At 60.1% G+C, this 16,129-nt stretch overlaps 1 protein-coding gene across 1 annotated transcript in view; it reads right to left on the reverse strand.

Moving 5' to 3' along the window:
• Positions 1 to 3,850: 3,850 nt before the first annotated feature.
• LOC119975596 overlaps positions 3,851 to 16,129 on the reverse strand; it is a 52,136-nt gene continuing 39,857 nt past the window's right edge. Inside the window, exons 6-7 of the mRNA XM_038815381.1 lie at positions 9,238 to 9,324; positions 3,851 to 4,133 (exon numbers count right to left, since the gene is read on the reverse strand). Coding sequence (XP_038671309.1) covers positions 4,078 to 4,133; positions 9,238 to 9,324 — 143 coding nt within the window. The 3' untranslated portion in view covers positions 3,851 to 4,077. The remainder of the gene's footprint in view (positions 4,134 to 9,237; positions 9,325 to 16,129) is intronic.

The raw sequence follows: 16,129 nt of genomic DNA on the forward strand, positions 1-16,129 counted from the left end.
CCTGGTATGGATCCTGCTCTGCCCAACACCACAGGAAATTACAAGAGCTTGTGAATGTAGGCCAGTCCATCACACAAACCAGCCTCCCATCCATCGACTCTGTCTACAATTTCCACTGCCTTGGAAAGGCAGCCAGCATAATTAAGGACCCCACGCACCCCGGACATACTCTCTTCCACTTTCTTCCATCAGGAAAAAGATACCAAAGTTTGAGGTCACATAGCAACCGACTCAAGGACAGCTTCTTCCCTACTGCCATCAGACTTTTGAATGGACCTACCTCGTATTAAGTTGAATTTTTCTCTACAACTTGCTATAACTGTAACATTGTATTTTGCAGTCTCTCCTTCCTTCCCTATGTACGGTATGCATCGTTTGTACAGCATGCAAGAAACAATACTTTTCACTGTATACCAATACATGTGACAACAATAAATCAAATCAAATCAGACCTCTTAGCATGCCACGTACCTCTGTACCCAACCAGGTCCACCGGGCTACCTGCCCCCACATGTTACCCCTACTCCATCCCCACACCCAATCCTGGCTGTTCCCCCTGGCAGCTTGCCTTCCTCACCCCTGGCCCTGTTGATACCGGCACCTTGGGGACCTCAGGGCCTGGCACCTGCCCATGCTGCCAGGGGTACTGTTGGCTGGTGCTGCCCATAATAGCGGCACACTCCATTGGCCCCATCTACACCCTCCTGTCGGGGCTACTGTGTGTGTTGCCCTTGACTAAGACACGTGCTTCCCCACCGGCAGGTGGCAGCCAGTGGCGTGGGGAGTATGTGGGGTGGGGGTGGGGTGTAGGGCTGCAGAGTGGAGGGTGGGGTCTGGGGTGTGGGGGTCGTGTGGTAGAGGGTGGGGGCTAGGGTTGTGGGGTGTTGGGTGTGGGCTTGGGTGCGTGTCTGGTAGAGTGGGGCATCCATACGGTCGGTGTCACTGGGCACCTCAGAGTGGTCAGTGGGTTGCACAGCAAGATAGCTGCCTTGCATGCCACAGCAATGACGGTCCATGCCTGGACACGCTGGTCCCAGGGGGGTCAGCCTGTCCACATGGCCGATCCCCTGAAGTCACCTTGCAATACCCCACTGCCCCCTCTCCCGGGCGTGGAAGAAGCTACCCCACCACACCCAGCCTTGCCAGTAGCACAGTAGCAGGGCTGGCAGCCTAGTCACACCTCTGCATGCCTAATGCCTCTCTCTCCCTCATCAACAACGGCATCTTTTCTCGATTTTTAAAACCACAATTACAACCTGCGAAAGGTAATTCCTCCCGTTGGAGGCGGAGTATCATGGAGTCCCTGGAGAGTTCTGGGTCAGGCCCGCTAATCGTATGGCGACATGGAAGCAACGTGGAAGGCAGCATGGTAACACAGTGGTTAGCACTATTTCCTCACTGCACCAAGGCCCCAGGTTTGATTCCGAGCTTGAGTCACTGACTGTGCGGAATCTGGTGCCAGGGTGGGGGATATGGCAGAGTGTGGGATTTGGGAGTGGGTGGCGGGGGCACTGCAGAATCAGGGACCAAGGTGGATGGTCAGTGGGGTACACAGTAAGATAGGCCACAGTAATGGGTGTCCGTGCCTGGGCCACGCTCCAGTCATGTGAGGAGGGGTGGTATCACCCCAGCCACATGGCCTGATCCCCTGTCATGTCCCTCCCCCCAACCCCTGGTAGGGTCCCGTCACCCCAGCCAGCCCGGCCAGTGACTGGCCCGGCAGCCCACAATTGTGCCTCTCCAGCTTCTCCCTCCCCCCCATCGCTTTGCAGCCACAACACCAGTTTCATGATTTTTGAGAGCACAAGCAAACCGCGCCATCAGAAACTTGGCCATTGGAGGTGGAGAATCACGGAGCCCCTGGAGAATACGGTGTTTACTGAAGATGTGTTCCAGACTGCATTGATGCCACTGTCGAGGTGACGGAGAATTGCGATTTGGCATCAAATTGGCACCTACAGCAATTTTGGCATCGGAGCCGATTCTCCGCCTAGTCATGTTTCGGGATTTTGGCAGCAGCTAATGGAGAATCCCAGCCATTAAGTCTAATTTTTATACAAAGTGTCGGATGGAAGCTCAGAAAAGATGATTTTAGTTTATCTGGAATATTCTTTCCTCTCTTGTTCACCCAATGTTGTAAATTGAAACCAAATACAGAATCTCCAAAATATCTCCTTTTAGTGAACATTTCTCTCTCGCCTGAAACTGTGACTCTGGCTGGGTTGAGTTTTACATTCACTGGTTACTGACCCTCTCCTCCCTCAATATTGCTGACACTGGCTGATGTCCGTTCGCCGGACTGAAAACCGGCGCCAACGACTCCGGAATGGCCGGTGTGATTCGGCCCATGCGTGGGGGTTCCCTTCTCCACGCCGGCCCTCTGGCAATTTGGCGGAGCCCTACAGGTTCCCAGCGCGGAGTAAAGTAGGCCCCACGGAACCAGCCCGACCGCCAATCAGTAGGCCCCGATCACGGGCCAGGTACCGTGAACGTCTCCCCCCCCGGTTGGTTCCCCCCCCCCCCAGGTCACCTTCCAGGTCCTGCCGTGTGCGAGGTGAGTAATCCATGGCGGCGGGATCGGGCAAACTCGTCGGCCACTCGACCATCGGAGGCCGGAGAATCACTGGGGCTGTCATCGGCCCCCAACCGGCATGGCGCGTTCACGCTGGCATCCGAAAAATGGCTCTGGAGAATGAGGAAGCCGGCATCAGGGCAGCAGGGTGCGATCGCTTCCATCCCCCTCCCCCCTGGGGATTCTCCGACCCGGCGCCAGTTGCAGCTCCAGGAAGCTGGGCGTGGCCGAGCGCAGCCTCAGCAACATTGCGGCTCTCAGAGGCAGAATAAGAGCTGTCTGTGGAGCATGTGCAATCTCAGCACCTGGGGCCAATGATAGAGTGGTTTTTGGGGCACAGGGAACTGTGGGAATCGCAGCCGTTATGAGTCAGCGCCTATCAGTAAGGGTTTTATTACAGGCTGATGGATGGTCAGACACCGTCAATTTTAACTCTGTTTCCGTCTCTCTCTAAATGATACCTAAAGTGCTGAGCGTTCCAGAATTTCCTCTTTTTATTTCAGATTTCCAGCATCTACATACTTTGTATTTCTTGAAGGAGTTGCCCATGGAACCAAGTCCAGGGACCCAGGCAGACGCCTGAGTGCTGGTTTATACTGGGGCGGCTGGTGGGTGCAGAAGTTGATACATGTCCCTCAGCCCATTATACCTCGATGTAGAAGGTAAAGTCGCCATAGTCCCAGACGACCATAGGCTACTTTCCCCTTTGAGGGGTAGAGCTGACTGGTGGTGATTTAACCTGAGGATTGCCACATCTCAGGTGAGGAGCAAGGTTAAGGAGACTGGGCCTTTATGAATAACGTCAGCTGGGATGGGAATTGACCCTGTGCTTCCAACCTTGCTTTATATCATGAATCAGCCGTCTAGCCAAATGAGCTAAACTTTCTCAGCCCCTAAATTTCTTCATCAGCAACAGAAATCATTGCTCTGTCCCAGAACCCTTGTCCAATAGCTGAGCATGTTACCCTCCCTCTGAATCCCTTCCACATCTCCTAAATCAACTCCCCAGCTCCTAAACCATTTTCCCCGGAACATTCAACCACTGCCAGACCCTCAGCTCCTTCTCCACTCCCCGGTATTTGAGAGATATCTTGAACTGTGAATGGTCAGTGTGCTGACATTGTGGGACTCATCTTGAGTCCCTCCATATCTGAATGGGTTATTCTAACTGACCTCCCCTTCCCATTTCCTGGAATTCCCACATCTGTTCCCAGCCTCATTCCACATTGTTTGCAGACACCCTGATCCTAAAGAGAAACAAGACAGAGATATGAAGCCGTGATCAATGCAGTAAGTTTTATTTCTGATGACACCACATTATTCAGACAGCAGTAATACAGGGTCAGGGGTTAGGGGAGTGAAGCGATCAAACAGAGGCTGTTTCCCAGGAATGAAGCTTTCATTTAGTGAGAATGTGGAGACCTTGGGCTGTTCGTAATCCTCACTGGATCTTCCACTTTAACCTTCTTTAGGGAGTTGACGCATACTTGTTTTTTGCCAGGGAGTCACTCGCTTTCCATCTTATCAGCGACTGACACATCATCACTTCTGGAATGGATATCTATTGGGATTGGGAGCAATTTAATATTCAGCAAAGAAGGCCCACAGGATTGATTTAAAAGGAGAAAATACAATACAAAAGTAAGATTGCAAGGAACATAACGACTGCCACTAAGAGTTTCTATAGATATGTGAAGAGAAAGAGGATAGTAAAGACAAATGTAGGCCCCTTGCAGACAGAAACAGGTGAATGTATAATATGGGACAAAGAAATGGCTGAGTATTTGAATCACTATCCTGTAGGGTTGGGTGGTGGTATCCCCGGATGGAGATCGCAACACCTGTTATCAGAGACCGGAGAGAAGAAAGATATCGGATTGGATTCTCCATCACGCCAACCGGCCAATGGGGTTTCATTGTGGGCAGCCCCACACCGTTGGGAAATCCCCGGGCGTGGGTGGGCTGGCGGCAGAACAGAGAATCACGACAGCGGAGAATCAGGACCTTTCCCATCAGCTGACAGATCCGGACAGTTTCAAAGATCAGAGACAGTGGGCTGGATTCTCTGATTTTCAGGCTATGTCCGGAGCATGTGTTCTTCTGATCAAAAAGTTGGTGCCGCCCCCGCACCGATGCACTGCATGTTGGGGGCTAGCAGCCGCCCCAGGCAAAGCACCCCCGCTTTCCCTGCAGATACGGACGGAGAATTGCCGGGTCCGTGGCCGTGCATGCGCACAGCGGCTACCTGCAGCGGCTGCGCCTTACAGCATGGCGCCGGCCGCACACGGGCCCGTTCTGCCAGATAATGCCCTCCTGCAACCCCCCTCACCACCCCCCCACCAGTCCCCTCATCCACCGCAGTGGAACCCCGGCCAGCGGAATGGCTCCCCCACCCCCGACCAACTGTGGCAGCGCTGGGCATAGTCCACAGCCGCCACGCCAGGTCCCCAACAACTGTGAGCACACGTAACCCACACTGTCAGGAAGTCAGGGCGGAGCATCGGGTGAGGGCCTCAGGTGACATCCGGTGAGGCCGTTCCAAAGGCGTGCGCCGCGCTCAGCGATTTAGCCATTGGTGAGGAGGCGGGGCATCAAGAAAACGGCACTGTCCCCGATTTCGGCGTAAAAGCGGATTCTCCGGCCAATCGGCAAACGCGATTTCGGCATTTGCAATCGGAGAATCCTGCCCAGTATCTGAAGGTTCAGACGTTTTATAATAAACACGCAGCCAATCAGCTCACAAAATATTCCCACAAACAGCCAATGCAATTTGACAGTAATTGAAAATTGCTTATTGACATAAATAGGCTTGAAATGAAGTTACTGTGAAAAGCCCCTAGTGGCCACATTCCAGCACCTGTTTGGGGAGGCTGGTACGGGCATTGAACCGTGCCGCTGGCCCGCCTTGGTCTCCTTTCAAAGCCAGTGATTTAGCCCTGTGTTAAACCAGCCCACAGATGACGGGATCTTCCTTTCCCATCAGGACAGGACACGGGGCAGATTCTGAGTGAGTTGAATACAGTAGTTTCCCGAAGGCGGGAAGTTAGTTTGGAATCAGATTCTCTGACTTTCACAACGATTTAAAAGCGGCTCTCGTGTCCCCTGGAGAGATGTCCGAAAAAAATTTGCAACTTATTAATGCTTATTCAAATCGGAATCTTATTTTCTCGACAAGGAACCACCCCAGCAGCGGAGATTTAGTACAATGGGTCGGATTTTCCATTGGCCGACACCGAAATCTGGAAAGGTGATTGGGCAGAAAATCAGTTCCAATGGCAAAATCGCAGAAGATGCCGATTTTTTTTGTATAAATTTAGATTACCCAATTAATTTTTTACAATTAAGGGGCAATTTAGTGTGACCAATCCACCTACCCTGCACATCGTTGGGTTGTGGGGGCAAAACCAAGAAGGGGAGTAGAGATAACCCCGGTAACTATAGGCCGGTGAGCCTAACGTCTGTGGTGGGTAAGGTCTTGGAGAGGATTATAAAAGATACGATTTATAATCATCTAGATAGGAATAATATGATTAGGGATAGTCAGCATGGTTTTGTGAAGGGTAGGTCATGCCTCACAAACCTTATCGAGTTCTTTGAGAAGGTGACTGAACAGGTAGACGAGGGTAGAGCAGTTGATGTGGTGTATATGGATTTCAGTAAAGCGTTTGATAAGGTTCCCCACGGTCGGCTATTGCAGAAAATACGGAGGCTGGGGATTGAGGGTGATTTAGAGATGTGGATCAGAAATTGGCTAGTTGAAAGAAGACAGAGAGTGGTAGTTGATGGGAAATGTTCAGAATGGAGTTCAGTTATGAGTGGCATACCACAAGGATCTGTTCTGGGGCCGTTGCTGTTTGTCATTTTTATAAATGACCTAGAGGAGGGCGCAGAAGGATGGGTGAGTAAATTTGCAGACGACACTAAAGTCGGTGGAGTTGTAGACAGTGCGGAAGGATGTTGCAGGTTACAGAGGGACATAGATAAGCTGCAGAGCTGGGCTGAGAGGTGGCAAATGGAGTTTAATGTGGAGAAGTGTGAGGTGATTCACTTTGGAAAGAATAACAGGAATGCGGAATATTTGGCTAATGGTAAAATTCTTGGTACTGTGGATGAGCAGAGGGATCTCGGTGTCCATGTACATAGATCCCTGAAAGTTGCCACCCAGGTTGATAGGGTTGTGAAGAAGGCCTATGGTGTGTTGGCCTTTATTGGTAGAGGGATTGAGTTCCGGAGCCATGAGGTCATGTTGCAGTTGTACAAAACTCTAGTACGGCCGCATTTGGAGTATTACGTACAGTTCTGGTCGCCTCATTATAGGAAGGACGTGGAAGCTTTGGAACGGGTGCAGAGGAGATTTACCAGGATGTTGCCTGGTATGGAGGGAAAATCTTATGAGGAAAGGCTGATGGACTTGAGGTTGTTTTCGTTAGAGAGAAGAAGGTTAAGAGGTGACTTAATAGAGGCATACAAAATGATCAGAGGGTTAGATAGGGTGGACAGCGAGAGCCTTCTCCCGCGGATGGAGGTGGCTAGCACGAGGGGACATAGCCTTAAATTGAGGGGTAATAGATATAGGACAGAGGTCAGAGGTGGGTTTTTTACGCAAAGAGTGGTGAGGCCGTGGAATGCCCTACCTGCAACAGTAGTGAACTCGCCAACATTGAGGGCATTTAAAAATTTATTGGATAAGCATATGGATGATAAGGGCATAGTGTAGGTTAGATGGCCTTTAGTTTTTTTTCCATGTCGGTGCAACATCGAGGGCCGAAGGGCCTGTACTGCGCTGTATCGTTCTATGTTCTATGTTCTAACACAGTGGAGAAGGTAGTCAAGAAGATATACGGCATGCTTGCCTTCATTGGCTGGGGCATTGAGTATAAGAATTGGCAAGTCATGTTGCAGCTGTATAGAACTTTAGTTAGGTCACACTTGGAATATCGTGTTCAATTCTGGTCGCCACACTACCAGAAGGATGTGGAGGCTTTAGAGAGGGTGCAGAAGAGATTTACCAGGATGTTGCCTGGTATGGAGGGCATTAGCTATGAGGAGCGGGTGAATAAACTTGGTTTGTTCTCACTGGAATGATGGAGGTTGAGGGGCGACCTGATAGAGGTCTACAAAATTATGAGGGGCATAGACAGAGTGGATAGTCAGAGGCTGTTTCCCAGGGTAGAGGAGTCAATTAATTGGGGGCATAGGTTTAATGTGCGAGGGGCAAGTTTTAGAGGAGATGTACGAGGCACGTTTTTTACACAGCGGGTAGTGGGTGCCTGGAACTCGCTGCCGGAGGAGGTGGTGGAAGCAGGGGTGATGGTGACATTTAAGGGGCATCTTGACAAATACATGATTAGGATGGGAATAGAGGGATACGGACCCAGGAATGTAGAAGATTTTAGTTTAGAAAGGCAGCATGGTTCGGCAGAGGCTTGGTGGGCAGAAGGGCCTGTTCCTGTGCTGTACTTTTCTTTGTTCTTTATTCTTGGCACCACAGGGATATGGGGGAGGACACATGTTTTCGGTGGCCATCAAGATGAAAGTTGCCCTGAACCTTTACACCAAGAGGTCCGTCCAGTGGCTGAGTGGGGACCTGTCTGGGATCTCACAGACCTCAGTGCACAGGTGCATCGCGTTGTCACGGAGGCCCAGGCAGCTCAATACAACCATTTCAATGTGGACCGTACCCACTAGGATGCCTGGACAGCGGGCTTCTCTGCCATCGACAGGTTGCCCTGGGACCAGGAGGTGATTGACGGGATGCATTTCCCGATGAGGACCTGGAGATGACAGGCCGTTCTGCACAAGGGGTTACACTCAATGACCGTGCATCCGATATGTGACCATCAGCTCTGCAGCATTCACCTCAGCGGCAGATACCCGGGCAGTGGGCACGACGGCTTCATCCTGGAACACTCAATGTTTCCTGACATGTTGGAGACCCACCGCCGGTGGTTGGGTCCTGGGTGACGGGAGTTATCCGCTGCGGTTGTGGCAACTGACGCCTATCCGGAGACCACAGACTGATGCGGAGACCCGCGACAACAATGGCCGTCTAGTGACCCAAATTCACACACACACCGGTAACCCTGGCCCATCCCCCAAGGGACACCCAAACCCCACCCTGCCCCAAATGCCAGCACCCATGCCATCCGCCATGTCCGGGTGTCCTGGCCACTGAGGATTCGGAAGGTCTAACGGTGTCACAGTTTGTGTTTTCCCCCACATCCCCCAGAGAAGGGTACACAACTGCCGGGAGTGGGAGAAGACGGGAGGGGGACCACCAGAACTGCGGCCCCTCACCATTCCCGAGCAGACGGCACTGGACTTGGTCAGTCGCCAGAGGAAAGGGTGGCGAGGCGGAGCTCAGCAGCGTGTGAGGAAGTGACACCCCGCTTGGTTGCGGATCCCCATGACACGTGTGTGGACATCCCAACCTCCCCCCACACACAGCAGCCCCTCAACCCACACCCCCTCAACCCACAGCCTTCACTCCCATCCCACCCCCCACACCCCTCACCCCACACCGCCCCAACTCCATTACCCCCTCAGACCATACCCCCGCAGCCCCCCACCCCACACACCTCACCCCCACCACCAACCCCATCACCCCATCATACCACACCCCCGAAGCCCCCCACCCCACATCCCCTTACCTCCTTTATACATACTTAGCTCACGAGGATGCCGTGGTTGTGGATGTTGCACAGGCCGGGAACCGTAGATCAATGATGGACCCGCCCTATCCCCAACAGGTCCTGCAAGATAGAAGACAAAACACATGATTAGATCACGGGCTGGGGTGGCGGGGGTGGACAGGGTAAGGGTGTGGGTGAGAGCGGTGAGGGGGCGACAGTGAGTTGGTGTAATGATGAAATGGGGGTGAGGGTTGTGTTGCCGTGATGGTGGAGCGGGGGTGAGGTTGGTGTGGGGGTGAGGGTGGTGTGATGGTAGTGTTGGGCGGAGGGGTGGGGGGTGGAGGGGGTGCTGGTTGACACACAGTGAAGTACAACTTAGCTGGGTCTCACTTCTTTGCCTGCGGTCGAGCTCCACCCCGGCGACCTCCCTTTCATTTGGCTGCCAACCACATCCAGGGCACTCTGCTCTGCCAGGCTGAGAGCCTACAAGTCCAACGGCCCCCCTCCTGTCATATCCTTGGTAGCGGGGGTGGGGAGCACATAAAACAACAGTGTCAGACAATTCGACACCTGCAGCCCAGGGGGTGGGTAGGTGTTGGCCTCCGTGGCTGGGCACCCGGCCATGGCAGCTGGTATGGGTGTCGGCATGGGGATTCTGCCGTTGTCCAGGAGGTGGGGATGGGTGTGTAGGGTTAGAGGTGTGTGTGGACAGGCTTAATGCCAGGGGCACACTGCTGTCTGCTCACCCTGGCCGCCCTGAGGAGGTTGTGCAGTTTATGAATGCACTGCTGACCCGTCTGGATGTTGTTGCTATTGGCGCTCACGGTCCCTGCCCCCTGCATCCAGGCACGATGGACGCCGGAAGCTGGCAGCCTCCTTCTTGTGCCGGGGTACAGCGTCATCTGCCTCTCCTCCACCGTGTCCAACAGGGTCTCCATCTCGGCGTCAGTCAACACTGGGGCTGCTCTCCTCACTGCCATCTTGTTGGCTGGGATGGTGTGTGTGGGGTGCAGTGTGTAAATGCGGCTGCAGCTTGTCAGCCTTTGGGTGTCCATTGCAAAACCGGTGAATTTGGCACCATTTCCCATGAGAATCGATTCTAGTCCACATGGGGCCGGTGCTGGCCCCTTAATGGCAGTGCAACGGGTCCAGTTACAGCGCCGGTCATACATGTCCACGGATTCTGCGTTGGCACCAACACTTCGGGCTGGATTCTCCGAATTTGAGACTAAATGCTGACACCGCGTGGAAACAGTGGAGTTTTAGGCCAGAGAAAAACGGCACAACAGCTGCACCGACTCAGCTACATTCAATGGGCTAACACCATCGCCATGTGGAACACAATCAATGCCGTGGAAAACGGTGCTGGTTTCACCGGGTCAGTGATTGGCGCACATGAAATGAATGAAAAATGAAATGAAAATCGCTTATTGTCACGAGTAGGCTTCAATGAAGTTACTGTGAAAAGCCCCTAGTCGCCACATTCCGGCGTCTGTCCAGGGAAGCTGGTACGGGAATCAAACCGTGCTGCTGGCCAGCTTGGTCTGCTTTAAAAGCCAGCGATTTAGCCGAGTGAGCTAAACCAGCCCATGAGCCATGAGGCTGACACGCCGCAAACGCACTTAAATGTTCCTTCCCCCCCACACACCATCGCAGACAACAAGATGGCTGGAAGCAGAGCAGCACCACGGTTCAGGAACACAGAGCTGGACACCCTCGTAGAGACCGTGGAGGAGAGAAGGATGACCCTGGGAGGGCAGCCACCAGGCGCCGTTGTTCACCGTGACTGGGCGCATGGAGCAGAGGAGGTCAGTGCCTGGAATGCAGTGCTGGAAGAAACTCCACACCCTCCTCAGGGTGGTCAGGGTGAGTTAGCTGCTCCATGCCCCTGGCACTAACCCTGCCCACCGCATGCCACACATGTAACCCAGCCCCTCCCCCTCAGGGGAAGGCCTTACCCCCACCCTGCCCCACATGCCAGCATCCATGCCATTCGCAATGGCTGGGTTACCAGGTGAATGAGGATTCGGAATGTCTGATGGTCATTGTTTGTGTTCCCCCCACCCTCACTCCCCACACACCCACCCTCACCCACATTCCCCACACACCCACCCCACCCACACTCCCCACACCCCCACCCCCACCCACACCCCACACCCCCACCCCCCACACACCCACCCTCACCCTCACTCCCCACACACCCACCCCCACCCTCACCCCACACACCCAACCTCACCCACACCCACACACCCACCCTCACCCACACTCCCCACACACCCACCCACACCCCACACACCCACCCCCACCCTCACCCCACACACCCAACCTCACGCACACTCCCCACACACCCACCCCCACCCACACTCCCCACATACCCACCCCCACCCTCACCCCACACCCACCCTCGCCCACACTCCCCACACACCCACCCTCACCCACACCCCACACACCCACCCCCACCCACACTCCCCACACACCAACCCCCACCCTCACTCCCCACACACCCACCCTCACCCACATTCCCCACACACCCACCCCCACCCACACTCCCCACACACCCACCCCCACCCACACCCCACACACACACCCCCACCCTCACCCCACACACCCACCCTCACCCACACTCCCCACACACCCACCCTCACCCACACCCCACACACCCACCCCCACCAACACTCCCCACACACCCACCCGTACCCCCACCCACACCCCACACCCCCACCCCCCACACACCCACCCTCACCCTCACTCCCCACACACCCACCCCCACCCTCACCCCACACACCCAACCTCACCCACACCCCACACACCCACCCTCACCCACACTCCCCACACCCCCACCCCCACCCACACACCCCACAAACCCACCCCACCCACACCCCACACCCCCACCCCCACCCTCACCCAACACACCCAACCTCACCCACACTCCCCACACACCCACCCCCACCCACACTCCCCACACACCCACCCCCACCCTCACCCCACACACCCACCCTCACCCACACTCCCCACACACCCACCCTCACCCACACCCCACACACCCACCACCACCAACACTCCCCACACACCAACCCCCAATCTCACTCCCCACACACCCACCCTCACCCACATTCCCCACACACCCACCCCCACCCACACTCCCCACACACCCACCCCCACCCTCACCCCACACACCCAACCTCACCCACACTCCCCACACACCCACCCCCACCCACACCCCCACCCCCCCACCCCCCCCCCACCCCACCCACCCCCCCCCCCCCCCCCCCCCCCCCCCCGCACCCCCCCACCCCCACACCCCCCCCCACCCCCCCCACCCCCCCCCCCCCCCCCACCCCCCCCCCCACCCCCACCCCCCCCACCCCACCCCCCCCCCCACCCCCCCCCCCCCCCCCCCACCCCCACCCCCCCCCCCCCCCACCCACACCCCCCCCCCCCCACCCCCCCACCCCCCCCACCCCCCACCCCACCCACCCCCCCCCCCACCCCCCCCCCCCCCCACCCCACCCCCACCCCCCCCCCCCCCCCCCCCCCCCACCCCCCCACCCCACCCCCCCACCCCACCCCCACCCCCCCCCCCCCCACCCCCCCCACCCCCCCCCCCCCCCCCACCCCCCCCCCCCCCCCCCCCCCCCCCACCCCCCCCCCCCCCCCCCCCCCCCCCACCCCCCCCCCCCCCCCCCCCCCCCCCCCCCCCCCCCCCCCCCCCCCCCCCCCCCCCACCCCCCCCCCCCCCCCCCCCCCCCCCCCCCCCCCCCCCCCCCCCCCCCCCCCCCCCCACCCCCCCCCCCCCCCCCCCCCCCCCCCCCCCCCCCCCCCCCCCCCCCCCCCCCCCCCCCCCCCCCCCCCCCCCCCCCCCCACCCACCCCCCCGCCCCCCCCCCCCCCCCCCCCCCCCCCCCCCCCCCCCCCCCCCCCCCCCCCCCCCCCCCACCCCCCCGCCCCCCCCCCCCCCCCCCCCCCCCCCCCCCCCCCCCCCCCCCCCCCCCCCCCCCCCCCCCCCCCCCCCCCCCCCCCCCCCCCCCCCCCCCCCCCCCCCCCCCCCCCCCCCCCCCCCCCCCCCCCCCCCCCCCCCCCCCCCCCCCCCCCCCCCCCCCCCCCCCCCCCCCCCCCCCCCCCCCCCCCCCCCCCCCCCACCCCCCCCCCCCACCCCCCCCCCCCCCCCCCCCCCCCCCCCCCCCCCCCCCCCCCCCCCCCCCCCCCCCCCCCCCCCCCCCCCCCCCCCCCCCCCCCCCCCCCCCCCCCCCCCCCCCCCCCCCCCCCCCCCCCCCCCCCCCCCCCCCCCCCCCCCCCCCCCCCCCACCCCCCCCCCCCCCCCCCCCCCCCCACCCCCCCCCCCCCCCCCCCCCCCCCCCCCCCCCCCCCCCCCCCCCCCCCCCCCCCCCCCCCCCCCCCCCCCCCCCCCCCCCCCCCCCCCCCCCCCCCCCCCCCCCCCCCCCCCCCCCCCCCCCCCCCCCCCCCCCCCCCCCCCCCCCCCCCCCCCCCCCCCCCCCCCCCCCCCCCCCCCCCCCCCCCCCCCACCCCCCCCCCCCCCCCCCCCCCCCCCCCCCCCCCCCCCCCCCACCCCCCCCCCCCCCCCCCCCCCCCCCCCCCCCCCCCCCCCCCCCCCCCCCCCCCCCCCCCCCCCCCCCCCCCCCCCCCCCCGACCCACACCCACACTACTCCCCACACACACCCCATCCACACTCCCCACAAACCCACCCCACCCACACTCCCCACACACCCACCCCTCCCCCACCACCCCCAACCACCCCCATTCGCACTCCCCACACACCCACCCCCACCCTCACTCCCCACACACCCACCCCTCCTCCACCACCCCCACCCACCCCCACCCTCACTCCCCACACACCTACCCTCACCCACACTCCCCACACACCCATCCCCACCCACACTCCCCACACACCCACCCCCACCCACACTCCCCACACACCCACCCCCACCCACACTCCCCACACACCCACCCCCACCCACACTCCCCACACACCCACCCTGGACCCGCACGCACCAGACACCCACGCCCACTCCCCACACACCCAACCCCACCCTCACTCCCCACACACCCACCCCCGCCCACACTCCACACACAAACCCCCACCCACACCCCCACCCACACCCCACACACACCGCCACCCATAGTCCCCACACACCCACCCACACTCACCACAACCACCCACACACCACACACCCACCCCCACCTACACTCCCACACACCCACCCCCACCCGCACTCCCCACACACACACCACCACCCGCACTCCCCACACACCCACCCCCACTTCCCACACACCCACCCCCACCCACACCCCACACACACACCCCTCCCCCACAACCCCCACCCACCCCTATTCGCACTCCCCACACACCCACCCCCACCCTCACTCCCCACACAACCACCCCTCCCCACCACCCCCACCCAACCCCACCCTCACTCCCACACACCTACCCTCACCCACGCCCCACACACCCACACCCACCCACTCTCCCACACCCACCCCCACGCACACTCCCCACAAACCCACCCTCACCCGCACTCCACACACCCACCCCCAACAACACTCCCCACACACCCACCCCCACCCACACTCCCCACACCCCCACCCCCACCCACACTCCCCACACACCCCCACCCACACCCCACACCCACCCCCACCCACACTCCCGACCCACACCCACACCCACCCCTACCCACACTCCCCACACACCCACCCCCACCCACACTCCCCACACACCCACCCCCACCCACACTCCCCACACACCCACCCCCACCCACACTCCCCACACACCCACCCTGACCCGCACGCACCAGACACCCACGCCCACTCCCCACACACCCAACCCCACCCTCACTCCCCACACACCCACCCCCGCCCACACTCCACACACACAAACCCCCACCCACACCCCCACCCACACCCCACACACACACCGCCACCCATAGTCCCCACACACCCACCCACACTCACCACAACCACCCACACACCACACACCCACCCCCACCTACACTCCCCACACACCCACCCCCACCCGCACTCCCCACACACACACCACCACCCGCACTCCCCACACACCCACCCCCACTTCCCACACACCCACCCCCACCCACACCCCACACACACACCCCTCCCCCACAACCCACCACCCCCACACCCCTAATCGCATCACCACACACCACCCCCACCCTCATCCCCCACAAACAACCCCTCCCCCACCCCCCAACACCCACAACCCCACCTCATCCCCAATCACATACCATCACCCAGCCCCACACACCCACACCACCACTCCCCCAACACACACCCCACGACACTCCCACAAAACCCACCTCACCCGCAATCCACACCCCCACCCCCACAACACTCCCCACACCCACCCCACCCACATCCCCACACCCCCACCCCACCCACACCCCCACACACCCACCCAAACCAACACCCACCCCCACCCACACCCCGAACCACACCCACACCCACCACTACATAAACCCACACTCCCACACACACCCCCCACCCCTCCCCACCCACACACACCCCACCCACCCGAACTCCCAACATACCCACCCCCAACCCACACCACACCCCCACACACCCGCACTCCCAACACTCCACACCTACCCTAGTCCCCACACCCACCCCCACCCACACTCCCCACACACCCCACCCCACCCACACCCCACACACCCACCCCCACCCACACTCCCCACACACCCACCCCACCTACACCCCACACACCCACCCCCACCCACACTCCCCACACACCCACGCCCAACCACACTCCCCACACACCCACCCCCGCTCCCCACACACCCACCTCCACCCACACTCCCCACACACCCACCCACACTCCACACACACCCACCCCCACTCACACACCACACCCCCACCCCCAGCCACACTCCCCACACACCCACCCCCACCCGCACTC

This window comes from Scyliorhinus canicula, chromosome 13 (genome assembly GCF_902713615.1).
Source record: "Scyliorhinus canicula chromosome 13, sScyCan1.1, whole genome shotgun sequence".
Classification (NCBI taxonomy): domain Eukaryota; kingdom Metazoa; phylum Chordata; class Chondrichthyes; order Carcharhiniformes; family Scyliorhinidae; genus Scyliorhinus; species Scyliorhinus canicula.